At 35.9% G+C, this 24,589-nt stretch overlaps 2 protein-coding genes and 1 pseudogene across 2 annotated transcripts; 1 reads left to right on the top strand and 2 right to left on the bottom strand.

Annotated features, from left to right (window-relative positions):
* Positions 1-2,633: 2,633 nt before the first annotated feature.
* Positions 2,634-3,932, bottom strand: LOC120131732 (60S ribosomal protein L37-3-like). The gene is made up of 4 exons (XM_039148660.1): positions 3,859-3,932; positions 3,631-3,766; positions 3,022-3,123; positions 2,634-2,896 (listed from the first exon to the last, which is right to left on the bottom strand). Exons 1-4 carry the CDS (start codon positions 3,859-3,861, stop codon positions 2,850-2,852), a joined length of 288 nt encoding a protein of 95 aa, XP_039004591.1. The 5' UTR covers positions 3,862-3,932; the 3' UTR covers positions 2,634-2,849.
* A 14,931-nt stretch (positions 3,933-18,863) lies between these two features.
* On the top strand, positions 18,864-19,911 carry LOC120131848 (annotated as a pseudogene).
* Positions 19,912-20,135: 224 nt separating this feature from the next.
* On the bottom strand, positions 20,136-23,380 carry LOC120131731 (G-type lectin S-receptor-like serine/threonine-protein kinase CES101). The gene is made up of 7 exons (XM_039148659.1): positions 22,164-23,380; positions 21,697-21,798; positions 21,442-21,617; positions 21,159-21,369; positions 20,806-21,043; positions 20,540-20,690; positions 20,136-20,467 (listed from the first exon to the last, which is right to left on the bottom strand). The coding sequence occupies exons 1-7, from the start codon at positions 23,329-23,331 to the stop codon at positions 20,159-20,161; spliced, it is 2,355 nt and encodes a 784-aa protein (XP_039004590.1). The 5' UTR covers positions 23,332-23,380; the 3' UTR covers positions 20,136-20,158.
* Between the last annotated feature and the right edge of the window lie 1,209 nt (positions 23,381-24,589).

Here is a 24,589-nt window from a genome sequence, read left to right as displayed (position 1 = left end):
ACCAAGCCAAAATATCCAAACTTTCAAATTCTTCAAATGTCATTTTTGATAGAAAATCGCATGACATGTAATTTCCCAACTCGCTACTTGGGGTGGTAGTACGTGATCGTTTGGATTGAGAATTTACAAGAGTGTTAAAAAGATTCAAATTTATGTTACTTGGACGTCTACTAGATGATTCCGCATTCATTCTCATTTGATCGTATATTACACTACTTGATCCATATTTAGTTAAATAAATTGTAAAAATGTCTCGAAAACATTTGTTAAAATAATTTATTTGGTTTTGGACAAAGTTGGGTTCATCATCGGTTAGATTAAAAACAAATGCAATTTGTTCCATTAGTGTTTCAACACCGCCAACATTTAACGTTGGGTTTAAAGCGGCGGCACAAGTAAAAATGGGGAGAATCTCCTTAAAATATTTTAAAAGTTTTTTCTTCATTGCAAAGCTAATTTCTTGAAAAACTTCGGTTTCAAATTCAAAGTCATTTAGTCGGGTAGCCAACAAAAATATTTAATTAAGAACCAACGGGCTAGTAGGGTAATAAACACCGGATAAAAAAGTTGTTGCATTTTTAAAAACCTCAAGCAAATCGGTTATTTTGGCTATAGTTTCCCAACTCGAATCCGGATAAATGTTTGGGACATGACCCCTCTCGAAAAGCCGATCGTGAAATGTTTGCAATGTTTCCCTTTGCCTTAAGGCAGTATGCATCATCATCCAAGTTGAGTTCCAACGAGTTGGACAATCCAAATTAGGACTCAAAGCTTTTTTATTAATAGACTTACAAAATCGTTTATAATCATTTAGTCTTTTGTTGTTGTTACAAAGAACCGATTTTATAATTGTTTTAAATTCTAATCTAATCGGCTCAATAACCTCCAAACCGGCTTGCACGGATAAATTAATTATGTGTGCAACGCAACGGGTATGAAAAAACGCACCGTCTAAAATCGGTGAAAGTAATATTTTCAATCTTGGAACCGCGTTTGTATTATTCGATGCATTATCAAAGGATATAGAAAAAACTTTATTTTTTAATTTATAAAGACAAATTACCCTTTTTAAAAGTGTAAATAAATTAGCACCGGTATGTAGCTCACCGAATAATTCAAACGTGATTGTTCTTTTCATCATTTGCCAATTATCTTGATCTAACCAATGTGACGTAACGGCTAAAAAAGAATTTCCGGTATTATGAGGGGAACTCCAAACGTCACATGTAAGCGACACACCATAACGGTATTCTTGGAATCCTAAAATCATTTTTTCCCTCGCCATATGCCACATTTTTATAGCATATCTTCTAAGGGTAGTACGACTTACTTGAGTATAAAGTGGTTGCATTAGTTGTTGAATTGTTGTCGTGAAATCTTCATCATCAAAGTGGTCGAACGGCAATGCTTTTGTAATCACGAACTTTTTCTCGTAATTTTTCGTTGTCGTAAACAAAAACACCACCTTGCGGTGTAAGATTCGATTGACTAGGATCCGATCTTGAGCGAAGTGCCTTACATGATTTTGTCAAATGGTTCTTCAACATTGTGTTTCCTTCCGATGCAAGAAACTTTAGACAAAGTTTACAACGCGCCCTCCTCGAGCCAATTGACATCTCACATAAATCGTAGTGATCCCAAATATCTTTGTTTCGAGTGTGTTCGATCACTCTTACGACTTCAAGGTTTCCCCCGGCGGAAGATTCAGCCGTGTTACTCATGATGAACAAAAAATTACAAAAATAAGATTTGAGAGATGTTTAGGTGTTGTGTAATAAGATTTGAGAAAGTTGTAATCAACCAAATACATCCTCAACCTATTTATACATGTTTAGGGTGGTAAAATGGTAATTTTTTAAAGAAAAAAACGGCCAAAAACGGTCACAAAACCCCCCCACGACTATATTAACGGCTAGTTTTTTAAACCTAGACCGATTTTTTTCTAGATAAAAACCGGTTTTTTTCAAACCGATTTTTTATCCGGTAAAAAAACCGATTAAAATAACCGGTTTAAAAAAATCTGATCCGATTAAAAAAACGATTTTTTCCAAATCTAATTTCAGATATTTTTTTCACAAAATCAGATATTCAGATTTTTTATGCACCCTAATCTTAGCAATGCCTAACCCATTTTTTTCACAGTAAAGGCCGAGAGGACACGTATTGAGTTATACGGTGTATTACAATTTGCAACATCGGTTGACATGAACTCACTTCGTGGTCCGCTGGTGGACGATTTTCGGGTGGAGTTTTCACGGTCCAATGGAGATATGTTCCAAGTGTAGTTGGTGCTTTTTTTTCTTTTACATTTGAAAAACTAGACTCAAATTCTTAACTTATTAAAACAAACTACTTGATATCTGTAAAATCTCACTAACTACTAAAAAAATAACATTTAAAAATTTTATTTTTTTAAATTAAGTTATTAATAATATTAATATTTATATATTATTTCTTCAAAAATACTATATAAGAATTTCATATAATCACTGTTTGAATTAAAGTTCAAGTCAGGCTAAGTTTTAAGGTTTTCGAGTAGAGACTCGAGCTCAACTCCATCTTAAAACAAGATTGATAATATGTGAAACACAATGTCTAAAACACTTAAACCATCTTAAAACAAGATTAGAGCATCATAACCAAAACCAGAAGATAAACTTCATCCAAAAAAAGTGTAACTAAAGGCCAAACAACAATTGCCTTGGCAATCTTGTTCAAAATTTAAAGTAACTCCATAAAAATCAAGCAAAAACAACGAAAGCATTTCATTGTAATAACACTCCTCGAGTAAAGTTCTCATAAAACTTTTCCTTACAAGACGGCTCAATCCAAAACAACCTCATAAAACCTTAAGCAGAAGCTGCTTCAACCTTCTTCCTGGGTGCTGCTTCAGTACCTAGACCATTATCCAACACAAAAATTTAAAACAGAGAATACTCCAAATGGAACTGATTATATTCATATTGCAAAGGTACTTAAAATTTAAAAGGCAATTAACATAAGAAATTAAAAGCTAACTACCTTCCCTGAAGCCAGTCTTGAACCTGCGAGGAACATGGCGAAGATACCTCATCCTACCAGTTCCAGTCGTCTTTCTTCTGATTGCCTTCACACTCCAGTTATCTGAACCCCACAATAAAAAAAACTCCTCTTAGATTTAAGGATTAACACCAAATTACAATCCATTCACATTGCTCACACAAATTCACACGAGCAAATTACCACATGATCATTCATATATCTTCAAATAACTAATAGTATTAGCACATTTCATGCAACATTAAAAACTAACAAATACATAAAGCACAACACATGGCTACTTGTATACAGCACCAGTTCATAGTTTTATAAAGAAACAAATTTCTGATCGCACTCATTTCCCACTATACTTAGGAAATTGAATTCCTATTAGTATAAACACATTCGAGAGCAAAACAAAATAGAAAACTATAAACCCTAAATACATATTTTTATAAAAAGATATTAGCTTTAGTCTAAGAGCAGATAACGAAAAAAACCCAAACAACCAATCGAAGAAAACCATTTGCAGAAGGAGACTTAGTAACAAAGTAAACAAGAAAAAAAAACTAATGTTCTAGACAAGAAAGAAAAAGTAGATGTGGCACTCACATTTCCTCCTACGAGCAGCAGGGAAAGCACAGGCAGCACAACGACTCTTCTGGAGATGGAAGCTACGGCGGCCACATCTGACGCAGAGGGTGTGAGTTTTGTTCCTTCTTTTACCAAAACTCCCTGTTCCCTTTCCCTGCACATTACCATTTTCATTTCGTTTTCAAATACACAAACAGATCAGGTTCTGTAAAAAGAAGAGAAAAGAGTGTTCATTGGGTTTTTTACCATTGGAGCCGACGCAGAGTTAACTCTGAAGAAAGAGAGCGGCGGAGACGATACGGTTTCTAAACAAAACCAGTTGGAAGTGAGAGAGAAGGCAAATAAACAAGGGTTTTTTTTAAGGTTGAGACGTGGCATACTGGGACTTATATGGGCCTCTTGTGTATACTAAAACCCAATAGTTAGCTTGGATTGGACCGAGATGAATAAATGATTGCTCAAGATATAGGTTAATTTAATCAAATATCAACATTATCTATTATCTTGAGAATATAATATTAATTGTTCGAATTCAATTAATTAATTAAATATATATTTCGCAAGAAAATTCTTTGAAACTAGAAAGAGTCAAAAAAAAAATCTCTCAACAAATATCTCGATAGGACGTAAAGTAATAAATTGAAGCGTTTTGAGGAATATCTATTATAGTCTCAGAAAGGATGGAGGTGGAAATTGAATACACTGGGCTTATTGTCCAGCCTTCAGTTTCTCGTAAGTGCTTCTGATACTCGATTGATCTGTCCCAGGTAAAGCAATTCAGTATGCTGCAATTTCATTTATTGAAAACCTGTTTTACATCAGATTCTTCGAAATGGAGTTTATTAGATCATCTTATTTCTGGCAAATTCATAATTATGGTCAAAATTGTAAGATTGTCGGTCGGTTGTTTGGATTCAACAAAGACTGGAATGAGATAGCAGAGCACATGTATTACGCACAATTCGGAAATTCTTGCCTAAAACCAAATGACCTTAACAAATGGGGTCAAAAGTTTTGCTTTAACCATATCTAACTGCTTTTGATTTTCTCCTTTTGTTTATTTGGATTTTCCCCCATCAGATTCTCGGAACCATTTCGATTTTTCAAACAGTTCTGGGTTTGAATTTATCAGGAAATGGTGAAAGGCATGTCACAAATAGAATAATGGTCTCCCGGCTCTTGCCCTTCTGCTGTGATGCTGTTATTGGTTAGTCTTATCTTTTTTGTCAAACTAAATGTAAAACAAAGGCTCAAACTCACTGTTTGGTTTTACGTAGGGTCCGTAGGGATACAATTTAACTCGAAATCGACGAGTTTAATCTAATCTTATCTGAATTTAGAAGAATATTTAAGTTCGGATCGGGTTAGATCAAGTAGGATTCTTTAATTGGTGAGGTCGGGCCTAGACGGACCGGGTCGGGTCGAGTTCAAGTGGAGGGTGATAAAACTCCAATCTAATCTGACCTAGGGATAATAATATAATTTTTTTTAAATATTTTTTTAATAAAGTATTTACTTTTTACCGGGTTGATCGGGTCGGGTTTATATTCTAAAAATTCATATTGGGTCGAAGTTAGGTGAAAGATATATATTTTTTGGATTAAGTCAAATTGAGGATATATAATTTTTAGATAGAATTATATTTAAATGTATGATATATATTTTTAGGTCAATTCAAGTTAAACGTGACCCATTACAATCCCGTGGAGGGACTTCATTATGTCAACGGCAACTGTGAGAAATTGACTTAACCATGCAAGCATCAACATGCACCTTATCTTCACATTAATATCAGCAACTGAGCTTTGGGTCCCTTAGATGTCAACCCCCACGACAGATTAGGACCATTTTAGACTTTTTATTATCCGGACTCGTGTAAATATCGAATATAGATATATGCCTAATACAATTATGTTCAACAAAGAGTTTGAAAAAAAAGAAAGAACCAGCAATGTTCCATTTATGGGTCCCTTGGTTAGGTCATCATTGCTAACAAAAAAGTAGCAGTAGTAAATATGATCATATCACCCAACCAATAATTGCCTCTTGCTTTTAATCATAATCAATAGCACTACACCTTACACAACAGAGAGTGAAAACAAAACATTTGTTATGATTAGATTCCTAAGATCTCAATTTATTCAATCTTTGTCTTATGTTATTTGAATTCTTCATTTTTATTTGAAGTATCCGTATTCGATGTAAATTTGAACATGGATATAGAATGTAACCTTTATCACTCGCTAAATATATAAGTAAAAAAATAGCAGCGTAGACACGTACCCGAGTAATATAGGCTATGTTTGCGGTTAAACTTTAAGAAACATCACTTGTCTCTATCTATCTGACCTGTATATTGGACACACCGGTTGGGGACGAAGTAGAAGAATAGAGCTGTGTCTTAAGTTGCAGATAGGGATTAACAAGCCTCTCCGTAAAAACACTACTGGAAATTGCCAAACAAATTGCCAATGATGGAATCCATACAAAAGACCAAGAACTTGTTCCACAAATCAGTTGACAACCTTAAATCTTTCATCTCTTTAGGATACCAAAAGCTATGCAAACAAACCCTCCCAGACCCATTCCCTTGCAGTGGCCGCAGCAGGAAGAAAGACCGGAAAGATCGATCCTTGCCGGACTTTAGCTACAACTGGGAAGTTGGTCTCGAGGTATCAAAGACGAGGAACAACGACGCGATCGTTGCTACGTCGGTGACAGAAGAAATGAGGGACGAAGATGAATGTGGTGGAAGCCTGATGAACTTTTCGGATACGAGTCCGGAGAAGAAGGTAAAGGAAAGTGGAGGGAAAGAGGAGAAAAAGAGAGTGAGAAGCTCAAAGGTGAGTAAAGGGGAGGAACAGTACTACTACAAGAGAAATGGAGATGGGAGTTATGCATTGGCTCAAAAGATGAAAGAACTGGAGATGATGGATGTTGGTGACATGGAACATGTATTGGATGTTGAAGAAGCACTCCATTATTATTCTCGGCTTAGAAGTCCGGTCTACCTTTCAATCGTCGACAGGTTCTTCATGGATATGTACTCTGAACTCTATCTTCCACCGGCCTCTGCCAGCATCAACAGGTCGAAGCGAAGATTCGGGTCGATTCGGTTGTAGATCCATGTCTCCGCATCAACCTGTAACCTTTTCTTCTCTCTGTTGTGTGTGTGTTCGCATGTCTGAATTTTTCTGTTTGTTTTATAGCTACAATTTGCTTGAGTATCCGTTGTTATCATATAAGTTTCACATCAAGAATTAAGAAATGTATATTTGCAAGTAATTCGTATAATGTTCTCGAATATTGCTTTGAATAAACTTTGCTTGAATCACAGATATCTATTGTTTGAGCCATTAGATCAATCTGCACCTTCTGGAATCAAATCTCAGGTGTGATGAGAGATGATGTCTCTGGATTCCCGCTTGAAGGAGTATGTTTTAGGGGTCATACTTACCTGCGGTGCGTTACTCTTCATAAAAAATGACGGACAAAATTCAACTCATACAAATACAAATACAAAATATTTTAAATATGATTATGATATTGGAAAATATCAAAATACAACATAGATAAATTAATGTCTTAAAATTGCAAATCACAGTTGATTTGCTTATGAAACTCTTATTTAATTACTTCTTACGGTACGAACCAAGTGGTTTCCGTGATAATATAATTGTTGTTATTTCTTGAGGATTTGGGTTCGAGCATCATAAATATCAGGAGTGTGTGAGCGTTCAATGTTAAAATGTTGATAGCTATATTTGAACATATACTATCTTGTACTTACCTCAGATTAATAAAAAAAAATTACTTCTTACATATTAAAATATTACATACTCAAATACAATAAAATCTTTATAAATCAATAATATTAGGAATATGTAATTTTATTAGTTTAAAGAGGTGTTAAATAATTGATAAAATAATAATTAAAAAAAATCCGATTCAACGAACCTACATTATTCTTTATGAATAAAATCAGAGCCATCTCGAACATTTTCGGGGCCCTAAGCGAAAATCAAAAATAGGCCTTGATTGAAGAAAATATATTCCATTACTTTAAACAATTAATTTAATATCATAGAAAAATTATTAAACTTTTTCGAACATTAATTTCATTGTTTTGTTTAGAAAACACCTTAAATACGACTGAAAGAATAAAAAAAATCAAATGTGGGTATAAATTGTGATATGTTGTTTTATTCTGAATAATAAATTAAAAAAATAAAGAATAACATATTATGTTATCGTTAGATTGAGATTAGAGAAGACTAAGAATTAAATAATATTTGGTAAATTAAAAAATAAGATTTGTAAAAAAAAAGAGACAAATATGATTAGATTCAATTCAAATTTAAATAAATTAATGAGAGAGATGGAGTAAGGGACGAGAAATTGAGAATTTTATGAAATTATAAAAAATTAGAGGCCTTAATTATAAAGGTAGAAATCGAGATTAAAAAAATAGGGGCCTTAATTATAAATGTATAATTGAGATTGAAAAAACTTAGGGGCCTCAAATAGAAAATTAGAAAGTGAAATTAAAAAAACTTAAGGGTCTCAATTATAAAGTTAAAAAAGTGAAATTAAAAAATTAGGGGTCTCTATTATAAAGACAGAAATTGAGATTGAAAAGTCTTAGGACCTCAATTGAAAAGATAGAAAGTGAGATTGAAAAATATTAAAAAGCCTCAATTATAAAGTTAAAAGTGAAATTACAAAATTAGGGGCTTCAATTATAAAAGTAAAAAAAATGATTGACAAAATATTAAAGACTTCAATTATAAAATAAATAGTGAGATTGAGTAATATTAGGACCTCAATTAGTCGATTATAAAGGTAAAAAACAAGATTTAAAAAATTAAGACCTAATTATAAAGATGAAAAAATAGGGCCCTGTGCAATCGCTCAAGGAGCTCCCCCAATAGCAGGGTTTGAATAAAACATATACATTATTGACTAATTGAATGTTGTTGACGTATAATATGACTAATTAAATATAATACATACCCCTAAAATATAAAGTTCATTTAGTACATAGTACTAGTTAAAAATTAATGTAAGTTCATGTATGGTAAGGAAATCACTATTGTATTAAAGCAACATCAAACATTTTTAATTTTAGAGATGAAATACAACTAGATTTAAATTTTAAGAAGAAACAACAATAATAGAATCAAATTTTACTAAGTTGTCGTAGTTATATTTGTAATTTTATAGAATTATTAATTTATAATATTAAAATTACCATAAATTTATATAGGGATCTTCCAAAAAAATTATTATCTTATTAATTTATCGACCTTATTAATTTAGACTTTGACCCACATCATAATAGAAAAAAATTAATTTATCGAGTATTAATTTATTGAGATTCTGTGTATATTCGAATTCAAATATTAGGGCTTTACCCTACTACCAGAAAAGAAAAATCATTTTAATAAGAAATTCAGTGTTAAATAAAAAGATATGAATATATGGGGAAAACTTTCGGTGGATAATTTATTTTAAATTACTTAAATGTATGTAATATTTATTTATAATAATTTTAATTAGTTTTTATACAAATGAATTAACTACATTGATCTCACAAATTCAATCATACTTTTTTTTTTAAATAATCAGAAAATTTTATTTATCGAAAATCATATCAACAAACATTTTGTCAATTACAGATTGAAAAAATACAATTAATATTATCGAAAATAAAATATAACAATGATCATTTAGAGATAGTCTATAAAAAAATATTAACAAGTGAAGCAACGACATACATAAACTGAACTCACAAACGGCTCCGAGCATCAAACATGGATGAGAAAAAACTTGAAGAAGAACCAAAAATGCTAACTAACGAAGCGATCTCCCCTTATCAACAATCCCATCCGACACATATAGACGATAACCAACGAACCATCTTGTACAACCGAACAGAGGAACCATGCCACATGAAAGCAACAACCACACATTCAGGAAAAACTGAGAAGAAAACCAATAAAAAACCTACACCGAGAGTCTAAAAACACTGGTAGCCATGATACCCTTTTTTAGAGAAATGGTCAAGAGTATTATTATAGTAAATATGATAAAATATAACTAAAAATGACAGGGTAATGGTTGAAGAAGACCACCGCTGCCATAGCAAATTTAAAAACCGCCCAAGATAATGGTAACTAGAGAAAAATATGGAGGAATTCAATCATACTTCAATAATCATAAAAGATGAAAGTTGAATAAATCCAACTACAACGTTGCAGAACTTTAGAATAGCATGCGAGAAGGCATATATTGAAACGTTACGCTCTTTTATTTTAAGCGCTTCTGGAAATGATCCAACCGCATTTGTAACTGCATGATTCCATCAACCTTGTGCGAAAGAATAGCATCCAATCTAGATATATAATTGTCCATCTTGTTCCCAGGTGGGTTTGCTTTAACTAGAAGGTCCATCTCCTGTAAATGTTACAATGTAAATTGAATAAACCTTCATAAGATTTGTTCAGAACTCGGCTTATAGTCGGGTGAAAAATAATTTCCAAAATGAAATGGTCAAAATTGATTGCCTCTAGAAATGTTTATGGTCACCTCCACCAGTTTTATATGAGCATTTACAAGATCCTACTCTTCCCGAGTAAAAGCAACACTAACCTATGAACCATTGTGTTTTATATGCCCCTTAATATCATTGTTACTGCAAAAATTACCTGCAGGAGGGTATTCAAATCAGCATCTAATATTGGTTGCTTAAAATCAGATTTCGATGGTTCTTTCCATTTCGTCTGACCATTAGGCTTCCGTAACTTGTCCTCGGATTTACAGAAACTGTATTGATCTGGCTTCACATGTTTCATCCGTGTCATTTTCTCCTGCTCCTATAAATCCTCTGATGCATCAAAATAAATGGTTGTCCCTTCTCCCCATATGTAATGGGTAAGGGGGAGGTAAGATAGTAGACTGCCCCCAACACTAGGTTGAGAACAACTTCCGTAGGAGACCTCCAAATTATGAAATACCCTCCATGGGACTCGATCCCACGACCTCAAGGTTAAGAACCTTGTGCTCCACCAACTGAGCTGGATGGGCATCAAAATCATATGTTTAATTTTGGTCAGACCACATGCATCTTCTGATGCATAAAAAAAAGGATGATGCAGTTGGCAAAACCAAAGTTGAGGGTTGAGCGGTTGATTTTTTCAGGCTTAAGGTTGATGATACCACATCTTTCTTAGGATTCCCCCCTTTTGAAAGGCTTTTCACTCTGGATGGAATTCCAAAGTCTAAGGAGGTTAAACGATGGCGTTCCGGTGAAAGTTTTATATTATTCATGTAATCCCACATTGTTGGGGAAATCGGATTATTTTCCACACGAACGTAGTTTCAAAATTGACCTAAAATGTCAAGATCAAAACCACCAAAGGTTGCACAGCGGATAAACCTGTCAAACTATTGAATATTGAAACACAATGGAAAAACCGAAAAAAACAATAAAGGAGATAATACACCAAATTTACGAGGTTCGACGAGAATATCGTCTACTCCTCGGGCACCACACCGGATGATAACTTCACTATATCGTAAATATTACAACAAATAGAATTCTTTAGAATTCCTAAAGTGGGAGAATGAAGAATACAAGAGGAAGAGAGAACTTGTTTTTGGGATGATTTTTAATGAAATACTTAGGCATATTTATAGTTGAGTTTTAAGGACTAAACTTATAAATAACCTAATATTTTAGGGATTAAACATGAAAAATAAGTTGGCCACCTACCAAAGAATTTTCCAATGTATACAAGTTAGCCACCAAATATGAAATTCCCATGCTCAAAGTTTGTCCACCAACCAAGATAAAATTTCTAATAAGTTGGCTACCAACCAAGATGAAATTTTCAACTTGTCAATTTAATTTCAAGCCAAATCTAACAAATCTCCACCTTGGCTTGAAATTACTAAGCCTACTCAACTTCTTCAACTCCCCAAATTTGTAGTGCCGCTAATTGCACTCACAAGCGCCACACACCCGAAGATGTTCATACTTTCAGGATGTTAATCAAGTTCAAACAATGATTGAACTTGATTACTGTTACCACCTTGGTCATCGTATATGCAGGATTTTCTGATATCGTAATTTTCTGAAGTAGAATCTTTCATTCTTCAAAGATCTCCCACACAAAGTGATACCTCATGTCGATATGCTTAGTCCTTGAATGGTAGACTTGATTTTTCGCTAAGTGAATAGCGCTCTGACTGTCACAATAGAGGCTAATGTGACTTTGAACAACTCCCAAGTCTTCCATCAACCCGTTAAGCCAAATTACTTCCTTTACAACCTCTGAAACTGTCATGTATTATGCCTCTGTAGTAGACAAGGCCATCGTAGATTGCAATGTAGACTTCCAACTTATTGGGGCTTTAGCAAGAGTAAACAAATACCCAGTAGTTAATCGACGTTTATCCAAATCATCAGCATAATCAGAATCAACATATCCAACCACACACTGACCAAGTGCTTCATCCTGTTCAAAAACTAAACCAACATCCACGGTTTGTTGGAGATACCGTAGAATCCATTTCACAGCTTGCCAATGTCCTTCTCCAGGATCATGCATGTACCTGCTCACAACTCGAACTGCTTGTGAAATGTCAGGACGCGTACACACCATTGCATACATCAAGCTCCCAACTGCATTAGCATATGAAACTTTTGCCATATACTCTCGTTCTTCGTTAGTTTTAAGAGATAATTGAGAACTAAGTTTCAAATGAGAAGCCAGTTGGATACTTATATGTTTGGTATTTTCATTCATGCCAAAACATTGTAATACCTTTCTCAAATACTGCTTCTATGTTAAACAAAGTTTCCCTCTCTGTCTATCTCTGCTTATTTCCATACCAAGAATCTTCTTGGCCTCACCTAGATCTTTCATCTCAAACTCTTGATTCAACTGAGCCTTTAATTTGTCTATCTCCTTTTGACTCTTCGAAGCGATCAACATATCGTCAACATACAAGAGAAGATAAATGAAAGATCCATCTTTGAGCTTTTGCAAATACACACAATGATCATATTTGCTTCTAGTGTACTTTTGCCTCCTCATAAAGCTATCAAATTGCTTGTACCACACCTCGGAGATTGCTTCAATCCATATAGCGATTTGTTCAGCTTACAAACACATTTCTCACAACCACCATCTTTGTATCCTTCTGGCTGAGTCATATAGATCTCCTTTTTTAAATCACCGTGCAAGAAAGCCATCGTTACATCAAGTTGAGCTAGCTCCAAATTCAACTGTGCTACCAAGGCCAACAATATTCTAATGGAGGAATGCTTCACAACAGGGGAAAATACTTCATTGTAGTCGATCCTCTCCTTTTGAGCGTAGCTTTTAGCTACCAATCGTGCCTTGTAGCAACATCTTTCTTGCTATGAGATCCATCTTTCTTTGCAAATACCGACTTGCATCCAATTGTTCTTTTACTTTTCGGTAATTGAGCCAGTTTCCAAGTGTTGTTCTTTTGGAGAGATTGCATTTCTTCATCCATGACACTTTTCCACTTATCACTTTCCAAGCTTTGTATTGCTTCTTGGTAAGTGATAGAGATATCATCATCAACAACTGGAAGAGCATAGGTCACCATATCAACAAATCGAGCAGGTCTACAAATTTCTCTCATTGGCCTTGTAACTGCAAGTGGTTCTGGTGTCTCTAATGGTTCTTGGGTATGAACTTCTTCATCTTCTGATTCTTCTATTGGAGTTGAAGAATCAGTTGCATCAACTTCTGGGATCATCGTCTGCTGAAACTCCACCTGTTTTGGAGTATGCTCCACCTGCTGCGGAGTACTACTTGTTTGGACAGCTTCATTTGTTACCTTCTTTACTAGGGCAGATTCATCAAAGGTAACATCTCTGCTACAAATTATCTTCTTGATGTCTAAACACCAAAGGCAGAATCCCTTCACTCTATGGGTGATTCCCATAAAGAGAGTCTTCTTTGCTCTCGGATCAAGCTTGGATTCCTTCACATGATAATAAGCAGTGGACCCAAATACATGTAAGGAATCATAATCAGTAGAAGGTTTTCCAGACCATACCTCCAATGGTGTTTTCCTCCTATCGCTGATGACTGCAGACGATTGATGAGATGGCCATCATATGTCACAGCCTCAGCCCAAAATGCCTTGCCTAACCCAGCATTAGACAACATACGTCGAACTTTCTCCAATAATGTTCGATTCATACACTCTGTCACCCCATTCTGTTGTGGTGTTTTTCTAACAGTGAAGTTTCGAACAATACCATACTCATGACAAACGTCAAAGAATGTGTCACTTTTATATTCCCCTCCATTGTCCGTCCTAAGGCGTTTGATCTTTGTACCAGTCTGGTTCTCGATCATATTTTTCCATTTCAGGAAAATTCGAAGTACTTCATCTTTAGACTTCATCGGATACACCCAAACTCTTCTGGAAAAGTCATCTACAAAAGTTACAAAATAAGGTTTCCTCCCAAAGACGATGTCTTTGAAGGACCCCATACATCTGAGTGAATATAATCCATAATACCTTTTGTATTATGTATAGTGGTGCCAAACTTCACTCTCTTCTCCTTTCCCAGAACACAATGCTCGCAAAAGTTCAATTTGCAAGCCTTTGAACCTTTTAACAATCCTTTATTTGCTAGAATTTGCAAGGATTTTTCACCAGCATGTCCCAACCGCATATGCCACAACTGGGTTGCGTCCAAATCATCACCTCCAGAAGTTGCTGCAACTGCTCCAATAATTGTACTACCTTGATAGTAATACAAATTATTTTTCCTGATGCCCTTCATTATCACAAGTGCGCCATATGTGACTTTTAAAACTCTATCTCTCATAGTGACTACTGAGCCTTTGGATTCCAAGGCTCCCAAGGAGATGAGATTTTTCTTCAAACTGGGCACGTATCGGACATCCGTCAGAACTCTGGTTGATCCATCTTGATTCTTCAATCGAATTGAACCTATCCCAACAGTTTCACAGGCATTATCATTGCCCATATAAACAACTCCTGCATTTAGTTCTACTAAATCAGAGAACCATTCCCGATTAGGGGACATATGATAGGTGCAACCCGAATCTAATATCCATTCATCTGAATGGAATGTTGTTGATGAAGCAACCAATGATATGTCAGAGTCATTTGCATCATGCTCTGCAACACATGCATCTGGATCAGCTTTTCCTTTATTCTTCAGCTTCGGACAATTTTTCTTCCAATGGTCTTTCTCATGACAAAAGGTACATTCATCTTTTCCCAGTCTGGACTTCGACTTTGATATCTCTCTCCACTTTGGCTTTTGACTTTTCGAGCGACCTCTTGCCACCATGGCGTCCGCTGCTTCGTATTTGCTCTCCTTCTTGGTTTTCTTTCTGAGCTCATAATTATACAAATCAACAGTTACATCTTTAAGGGTACCATTATCCTTACCATGAAGTAGCGTTGTCTCAAGGTGCTCAAATTCATCTGGAAGAGATGACAACAACATCAAGGCTAAATCTTCATCTTTGAAGGTTTCATCCATGCCCAATAAGTATGCCACGAGCTCATTGAACGCAGTAATGTGTTCATTCATATTGGTGCCTGGTTGATAATCAAATCTGAACAATCTTTTCTTCATGTGGAGACGATTCTGAGAGCTTTTCTTTAGGAATTTTTCCTCCAATGCTTTCCACATCTTACTTGCAGAAGTCTCGTTCTTGTAGCCATACTTCTGCTCCCTGGAAAGACAAGATCGAATCGTGCTGCACGCTAAATGATTGATTGTTCCCTATTTTTTCTCCTCCATATATTCGGGTTTTTCTTCCTCAATGGCGATGTCTAGACCTTGTTGGAATATAGCGTCTAACACCTCGCCTTGCCACATGTCAAAATGACCGGATCCATCGAACAACTCCACCGAGAAATTTGCATTTGACATCATCTTCCTCACCGGTCCAGATGAAGAGCTTGATGTCTCAACTGATCCGTATTTTGGTATTTTAATTCTAACGAACAATATTCAATAGCACAAACTGTATCTTTTCAACAACGAAACCACCAGGATAACCTCAACCGAAGCTCTGATGCCAATTGTTAGGGAAATCAGATTATTTCCCACACGAACGTAGTTTCAAAATTGACCTAAAATGTCAAGATCAAAACCACCAAAGGTTGCACAACGGATAAACCTGTTAAACTATTAAATATTGAAACACAATGGAAAAACCGAAAAAAACAATAAAGGAGATAATACACCAAATTTACGAGGTTCGACGAGAATATCGTCTACTCCTCGGATACCACACCGGATGATAACTTCACTATATCACAAATATTACAACAAATGGAATTATTTAGAATTCCCAAAGTGGGAGAATGAAAAATACAAGAGAAAGAGAGAACTTATTTTTGGGATTATTTCTAATGAAATACTTAGACCTATTTATAATTGAGTTTTAAGGATTAAGCTTATAAATAACCTAATATTTTAGGGATTAAACATGAAAAATAAGTTGGCCACCTACCAAAGAATTTTCCAATGTGTACAAGTTAGCCACCAAATATGAAATTTCCATATTTAAAGTTTGGCCACCAACCAAAATGAAATTTCCAACTTGCCAACTTAATTTCAAGCCAAATCTAACACACATCACTTGTTTTATAAGGCAAAGACATCTTATAAAAAAGCTTGGAGCACCATTCTACGGCCTTCGGGCTTTCCTGCTATCACATCCGGTTAAGGCTACCCACCATCGAGGTTGATCTATAACCCAGTTTTTTTTTTCTAAATTATTTTGAAATTATTCCTTAAGAGTAATCTCTGACAAATACGTGAGAGAAAAAAGCAACTAAAACAAAGCAGAATAACTTTAATAGACTTCATTCTGTATTGCGAATAGAAATAGCTAAATTATACAAGAGGATCCTGGAAAATTAATGAAGTACATATCTGAAATATGTGCCGCAAAAAGGAGAAAAAATGTTGCTAGAGCTGAACAACCAAGAAGTAATTGGAAACAAATTTCATATGCGCATCAACTCCAGGTGTATTTAGACTTCTAAACATCCTTCTACTTTCAAATGTTTGATGTGATAGTAAATCAGAGCTCTTCCAAGCTAAGAGTCCTGTCTGACTTAGAAAGATAAGATGATCCAGAAAGTTTGAACTATTTGGTATAGCATTTTGTTCCCAACTTTGGCTGTCAACACAAAGTTACCATATATCCAGTTACAATGGGATTATGATCCAACTTCAATATCAGATTCTAAAAGCATTTATTTTGTTTCAACTATCATCTCCGTGGTGATTGAAGTGGGTCAAAACTCAAAAGCCAAGTGATAAATGAACACGACATAAAATGCTACCTATCGCATGGCATGACGAACATATAATGCTCTAGCAAATAAGACAAACAATCATTTGATACAAAACCTCTAAAAATATAATTCAACCTTTTGAGATTGCTGTACGTATCCGCTTAAAATAATTCATGTGAAAACTGCATGTGGTCAGTCGCATTGCAGCATTTTAAATTAACTCGGTGCATAAAGTAGGGTTACATTACAAACGTTGCAGATTTTCTGGGTTCATTTTGGATAACTTTATATTTCACCTTTTCACTATGATATGGTGTTGAGCTTGTAAAGGGTAAACAATGCTACTGTTACCTTAAGTTTTGTCTCTAGCACACCTGCAGTAAAAAACCCTTAAAAACTCTGAATCGTTGTTGTTGTAGTAGTTGTGCATGTAATCCAAACATGATGTTGAGCATTTGTGCAAAGCATCAGGCATGAATGTTGTTCACCATGAATTCACAAGCAATGAGCCAGCATCCACTGCTCTTGCCGGCATTGCATTTCCTTTAGGTTGAAAACATAGGAAATTAAGAAGATATAAAGGTAATCTACCAATTACCATAACAAAAACACACCACTACTTTGATCTTTGTAACAGGCTTGACCTTCTCTTTGTCTGCAACAAAGCTTTTGAGGAGGCTATTCTCAGGCACACCACGACCTCTGCCTTTGTTGTTCCAAATATATGAAATAGATCATTTTAAATGAAGACGACGCGAATTTTAAAAATTGGAGGTAAATTATGAAGATATTATCTCATTATAAAATAACTGAAGAGGGTAATATAATATTTTAAATAATATGCTAAATAATAAGAGACTTTAATATTATATATATTAAATATAAAAATTTCAAGAAATCCCGTGAATTGGAAAACAAGGGGACATTGAATACAGAATGTAATATTATCAGAGAGAATAAAAGATTACCAAGGAATATGATTACTGAAATGTTGTATTTTGTATTTGGTTGGTTTAGCAACAATGTAAGATTATCGTGTTTGGTTAAATAAATAAAAGATTATTAGAATATATATTTGACCAAATTGTCCTTATTATATATTTATTTTTTAACAAGTTGAAAAATATTTATATTTTCTTTAAAAAATTTAAATTCATAAAATTTATATAATTATTTTTACAAAATTGAAAATATAAAAAAGATTAATGAAAGGGTAAATTTTATTTTTACCCCTAAATTTCATATAAAATTTTAATCATAGATTTTTTTTGTAAATCTAAAATAGTTTAAGAATAAATTTGTAATTTAAACTTCGTAAAATTTTTATTATTTAATGACAGAATAATGATATTTTTGAAGAATTTTTTTAAGGGCATATTAGTCCAAAATGTCAGTAATTTAACAATACCTAAAAAAAGGAGATAATGACATTTCAGGTAATATATTAAAAAAATATACTATTGGTAATAAAATATTAGTGGAAATAAGATTTCCGGCCAACCAAACATGGGAATGTAGATTTCATTCCTATGGGAATGTAGATTTCATTCTTATGAGAATGTGGATTTCATTCATATGTGAATGTGGATTTCATTCTTATGTGAATCTCACATTCCCCGAACCAAAGGTAATGACATTCTCGATAATATACTTAAAAAAATTTACTATTGATAATAAAACATTATCGAAAATGAGAATTTTGACCAACTAAATATGAAAATGTGGATTTCATTTATACGAGGATCCATGTTCCACGAGAAAACAGCCTCTTACTGTAATTTGTTTTGTCTGATCGCGGAGCCAGTACTGCAGAAGAAGCTTGTATAAATTTCCTTCACCACCGACTGAATCTAAAGTAACACCTATGAATCTTCATCGAAACATCTCGATCTAGCCAAATACAAACAGCTCATCGCCTCTTTTGATTCCTATCAGGTTCCGACCCTTCAATCAGTCTACGGAGCTCCAAATCAAAACGAAACCCAAATACATTTCAGCATCCTCTACTTCCATTGAAGCATATCCACAAGCAGTTGGTACCCATGGCGGAAGACGGAGCCGTGACACTCTACAACAAGACGGCCATCACCGATGCCAAGAAAAACCCATTCTCTATCAAAGTTGGTCTTGCCCAGATACTTCGTGGCGGCGCCATTGTAGAAGTCTCAACTCTCAACCAAGCCAAACTTGCCGAGGAAGCCGGCGCCTGTTGTTTAGTTATCACCGAACCCAACCAACAAGGCATTTCGCTCATGCTCAATCCTTCTATCATCAAACAAATAAAGCGTGCCGTTTCAATCCCCATCATGGCTCGTTCCCGCGTTGGCCACTTCGTCGAAGCCCAGATTCTCGAACGAGTAGGAGTGGATTATATTGACGAGAGCGAGGTTTTAGCTATAACCGATGAAGACAATTTCATTAACAAGCATAAACTTAGATGCCCTTTCATTTGCGGCTGCAGGAACCTCGGGGAAGCGTTAAGGAGAGTGAGGGAAGGAACTGCCATGATTAGAACGCAGGGGGCTTGTTAGGAATGGGGACATTGCTGAAACGGTTAAAAACGTCAGGTCCGTAAAGGGTGAAATCAGGGTTTTGAATAACATGGATGAAGATGAAGTTTTTGCGTTTTCGAAGAAAGTTACTGCCCCCTATGATTTGGTAGCTCAAACCAAGCAAATGGGAAGACTACCAGTGGTACATTTTGCTGCTGGTGAAATTGTGACCCCGGCAGATGCTGCATTGATGATGCAGTTGGGTTGTGATGGTGTCTTTGTGGGATCAGAGGTATTCGACAACTGCTCGGATCCGTTTAAGCGTGTTCGGGGTATTGTGAAAGCAGTTAGGCATTATAATGATCCTCATGTTGTGGTGCAGAACAGTTGTGGATTGGAGGAGGATATGGAAGGCCTTAATGTCAGTGAGGAAAGGATTGAACCCTTTGGAGAAGGAGTTTGATTAAATAATGAATCTTCTTTATTTCCGTTTAGATTCATTTGATTGTTTCTGTGTCCCTTGCGGCTGTTTATTTATATAATTTTTGCTAAGATTGTGACTTAGATATGCTATATTTTGCGTGTTGCTCTTTGAGGATATAATTGCATATATGCGATACATATGCAAAGTAGTTTTGTTCTGTGTCGGATTGTCCGACATGGATCAGGTTGTTTCAACTTGGTTGCTTGGTTTAAGAACGTTGCTCTTCTTATCGGGCTTCCAACTCCGTAATTGATACATTATTTGGAGAACCAATCTCCAAGACGCATTCCACTATCTCTGGCTCGTCCCTGTTCCAGTAAAAGCAGTATGCTGGTGGTTTGGGCGTAGGTAGTTGACTGCCTTCAGTGTATATCATGGTTAAGGCATCTACAATGGTTGGTCTATCAACTGGGTTGTCTTGTACGCATAGGAGACCCACATTTATGCACCTCACCACTTCATCCTTTGGATACGACTCCTCTAATGATGGGTCAATTAGCTCCAAAGCTCTGCCCTCATTCCATACCTCCCATGCCTGAAATAATCTCAGATTTCTTATTGGAAAAAAGAAAGAAAAAAAAACTCAAGTGTGATATACTGCACTTACATATGCTGCAAGGCTGAGAGGTCCACTGGCACGATGGAAACTATTATTCTTCCTACCAGTTACAATCTCCAGCAATAAAACCCCGAAGCTGAACATATCTGATCCTGTCGAATAAATGCCATTCATTGCATATTCTGGAGACATATAACCGCTGCATTTTAATAAAGAAATGTTATTTTAAATTTTCATTCGTCCCCAAAGTATATAAAAGATAGGTTTTGAGCATGCTTTTTAGTTGTAGATGCAGAATAAGTATATATGCCTACTATGTTCCAACTATCCTCCCGGTGTTTGCTTCAGAGTCGGGGTGGTTAAAAATTCTAGCCATGCCGAAATCTGATATTTTAGGATTCATGTCATCATCAAGTAAAATGTTGCTAGCCTTGAGGTCTCTGTGGATAACTTTCAATCTTGAATATTTGTGGAGATAAAGAAGCCCTTGACCAATACCCTCGATGATCTTATAACGTTTTTCCCAATTCAAGATTTTCTTTTGTTGGGGATCTGATTAAGATAAATTGTTAATTTGCAGAATATATAGATGAACGCAATCAACAAAAAGGAGCAAAATTTATGGACGTTGATAAAAGAAAGAGTATTGGCCGTTTATGATTCTAACCGAAGAGGAAAAAATCCAAGCTTTTATTCGGCATGTACTCATAGATCAGCATCTTCTCTTCTCTCTCAAGGCAGCAACCTTCAAGCCTAACAAGATTCGTATGCTGCAGCTTTGCAATCAAAACGGCTTCGTTTCTGAATTCTGTAAGTCCTTGCCCAGAATTGCTTGAAAGCCTTTTTACGGCTACTTCTTGACCACTGGGTAATTTCCCCTTAAAAAATAACAGGTTCCAGGTTAAGAGACAACTAGAAATTATTATTCTTGTGTACTCAACATAGCATACCTTATAAACGGATCCAAACCCGCCTTCTCCAAGTTTGTTCGTGGCTGCAAAGTTGTTGGTGGCATGGACCATTGTTTCAAGACTGAAAAATTGCAAGTCACGGTTTCTGTTGCCCTCTTTATTTCTGTCGTTGCCTCCTAGCTCATTTAACAGCATCTCTACTTCTGTTTCCTCCGCTGTATATTTATTTTTATTTAACTAACACATGCTCATAGAAATAATGAGTAATTCTGAAATTAGCCTTAGAAACCTTACCTTTGCAGCATCTAAGAAGTACTTCTGCGAAGAGAACAGAAATGATTGGGATAGAGACCCCGAATAGAATCACTACAACGATTGTGAATATTGGCGATCCTTCTACGATAACAAGAAAGTAAAATCCTCATGTTCCATAATCTATTACCGCTTTAAACTGCTTAGATGCTTGGTTTCTTTCTAAATTCTAACTTCCAGCAGTTCTTTAGTGCCGGAGATGCAAAATTATACCTTTTACGACACCTGAACTAGTGTGTACCAAAATGTTCGTGGCATGGTTGAAACAAGACGTGTATGTGTAGATTAATGTTCTACTTGAAAAAACACAGCGATAACAGCTGGTCCAAAAATGGTTTCAATTCACTCGTGATTTGTTTACTAGGTGTAAAAAATGTATAAACTGCAGTCATGAAATTGTTTTCCGGAGTGTAAAATGGGAGAAAATAGTTATCTGAGCATGAGCTTACCACTCTGATTGTCCACGAACACCAAGTAAAGCTGTCGCGTTTCTTTATAAAAATCGGGGTAGCTTTCGGAACTCGGTCCTCTGCTCCAGACGTCGCAACTGGCGGTTTGGTTATCATAAGCAAATGCGGCACAGGAACATTGACTATAGCAATTGGCTTTACAATCATAAAGACTGAGATTGGAATATTCTCCAAACTTTACTATGCCTTTAAAGGAGGCGTTGTGGAGCCTAGAAGGTTCGACAAAATGACTGCCGCAACTGGGCTCTGTTTGCCTTATGCATCCGACGGGAAGGTTCATATAGAGTCGGAATGAATCGCATCGCCCAAAAGGTGCTGCTCCTAACCTCTCCAGGATTTCACCTGAAGAAGTGATCGTATATCTTGACTCGGTGTGGTTTTTTTCCATGGAAAACGAGAAATACCTCTCATCCTCATTTTCAGTGTAGCTGAAGTCGTGGTCAGATTCATAGGACAACATTGTGGCGAAATCAAAATGTTTGCTGCGGTTCCGCCAATCCCCGCTAATCCAATAGAGTCTTCCCTGCCACGTCATGAATAATTGGGATGCACCGCTTGGGTCTCCGCCCAGGGTAAAAGACCCAGTTGCAGGAACGTCATCGCTGATCCACGATGTTAGTGACCATCTGTGCCCAGTTTTCAAGCTAATTCCAAGTTTCATGCCTGGAAGAAGCGTGTCTGTAGGATAATCAAAGCTTTGCCACAATATCCGATAAGTGGAACCATCCTTGAGAATAAAATTACCAGAATCGAGTAGCGTAGCACTTACATTACCAGCTGTTTGAGCAGAAGATAATACAAACGAACTGCCTGCGCCATGCAGGATTTCCAAACCGCCAACTTCATCTAAGATTAGGATCCCAGATTTATCAAATAATGGGCTGTTCCTATTGGCAACCCACACGGCCCTCCTATCTGCAGGTTCAGCCTGATTGTACCACATCCCTAAGTAGCGATTATTGGACTTCCCTGGACTAAAGAAACCCAGCCTGAACGTCCCGCGAGCGGACACCAGATACCCCAACTCTGAATCCTTCAGCTCTTGACCTGGTAATAACGTGTCTGTCTCTACTCCAGCTGAGCTAACACATATACTGCAACTGAACAGGCTGATGACCAAAATCAGTTGCGTTCCTCTGTTAGCCATTAATTGATTTATTAAGCTGGGGAATAGAATAATTTGCTTGTGCTGAATGCTAAAAACTGCTACTCTGCTGGATATTATGTTCCAATTTCCAATATTGTTTTAGGTTTCAACCTTAGTGTTGTTGGAGTCAAACCCGCGTAAAATAAAATCAAGATGCTCGATAGAATAGTCTGCGAAGTAATAACCATCAAGTAATCGGGAATTTCTTGTCCTTTCAGGTTCTTTTTCCCGGAAACTGCAAACACTTGTTTGACCATAGGTATTTTTGAATAGTATTTTAACACGTATTATTTTATATCCATTATTCTTATTTTGTATAAAGAGAAAATAACATCAGTGACCAAAAATCCCATATAATATACGATTTTAACCAACTTTTTCCGGATTTGCCAAAATGACCAACAAAATCGCAATGCGATCGCTAATTCGCAACGCGATCTCCATTATCGCAAATCAGTTTCCAGATTCGCAACGCGATTATGACTATCGCAATGCGATTTTCCAATTTCGCGTTGCGATTTTCTCAATTCGCAATGCGAATAAGTAAATCGCAATGCGAATTTGGAAAATCGCAATGCGATACTGACTATCACAATGCAATTTTCCTAATTCGCATTGCGATTTACGTATTCGCGTTGCGATTTTCATAATTCGCAATGCGAATTAGGAAAATCGCAACGCGAATACTTAAATCGCAATGCGAATCTTACTATCGCAATGCGATTTACATAGCGCCATTCGTATTAACGCGTATTTTTTTCCAAATTCCAAACACGAATTTTTTCTTAATAAATCGGAAACTGAACCGTCCACAGTAATCGCAACTCATAACCTCAAACCTAAAATCACAACACTCAGTCCCATCTCCATCTCTCACTCTCTACGGCGAAATCCGTCCCCATCTCCGAAGATTTCCGTCCCCATCGCCGGCGAAATCCCTCACAACCATTCACAGTAAAAAATCCCTCACAATCATTCAGAAATGGAAAATCAACCTCCGAGGGTTAGTTTTGTTTTATTTTTATTTTGAAATTTTTGCATTATTTTAGGTTTTTCATATTGAGATTGATGATAAGTTTACTGGTAATTTCAATAATATATTAACCATTTCACTTAGATTTCTTATTAAATTCATTCGATTGCTGCCAATACTGCTAAACTGTTTAGCCTGTGAAGTTAGTATTTGTCTTTGTTTTGTCTTTTGGTTGAAGTAATGCAGAAGAAGAATAGTTTCGAGAATGAAAATCGCAACGCGGAA

Source organism: Hibiscus syriacus, unplaced genomic scaffold, assembly GCF_006381635.1.
Source record: "Hibiscus syriacus cultivar Baekdansim isolate YM2019G1 unplaced genomic scaffold, ASM638163v2 tig00110556_pilon, whole genome shotgun sequence".
Lineage (NCBI taxonomy): Eukaryota > Viridiplantae > Streptophyta > Magnoliopsida > Malvales > Malvaceae > Hibiscus > Hibiscus syriacus.
The sequence above is the reverse complement of the archived record's forward strand: the minus strand, read 5'-3'. Positions and strand labels throughout refer to the sequence as shown.

Excerpts from the sequence above, each read along its gene's own strand:
- LOC120131732 (XM_039148660.1), bottom strand. Across the intron at positions 3,124-3,630 it reads TGCTGCTCGTAGGAGGAAAT|ATAACTGGAGTGTGAAGGCA; the intron begins GTGAGTGCCACA and ends TGTGGGGTTCAG. Across the intron at positions 2,897-3,021 it reads CAAGACTGGCTTCAGGGAAG|GTACTGAAGCAGCACCCAGG; the intron begins GTAGTTAGCTTT and ends ATAATGGTCTAG.
- LOC120131731 (XM_039148659.1), bottom strand. The coding sequence starts at position 23,331 with ATGGCTAACAGAGGAACGCAACTGATTTTGGTCATCAGCCTGTTCAGT. Across the intron at positions 21,370-21,441 it reads GGTTTGGATCCGTTTATAAG|GGGAAATTACCCAGTGGTCA; the intron begins GTATGCTATGTT and ends TTATTTTTTAAG. Across the intron at positions 21,044-21,158 it reads CTTGGATTTTTTCCTCTTCG|ATCCCCAACAAAAGAAAATC; the intron begins GTTAGAATCATA and ends TATCTTAATCAG.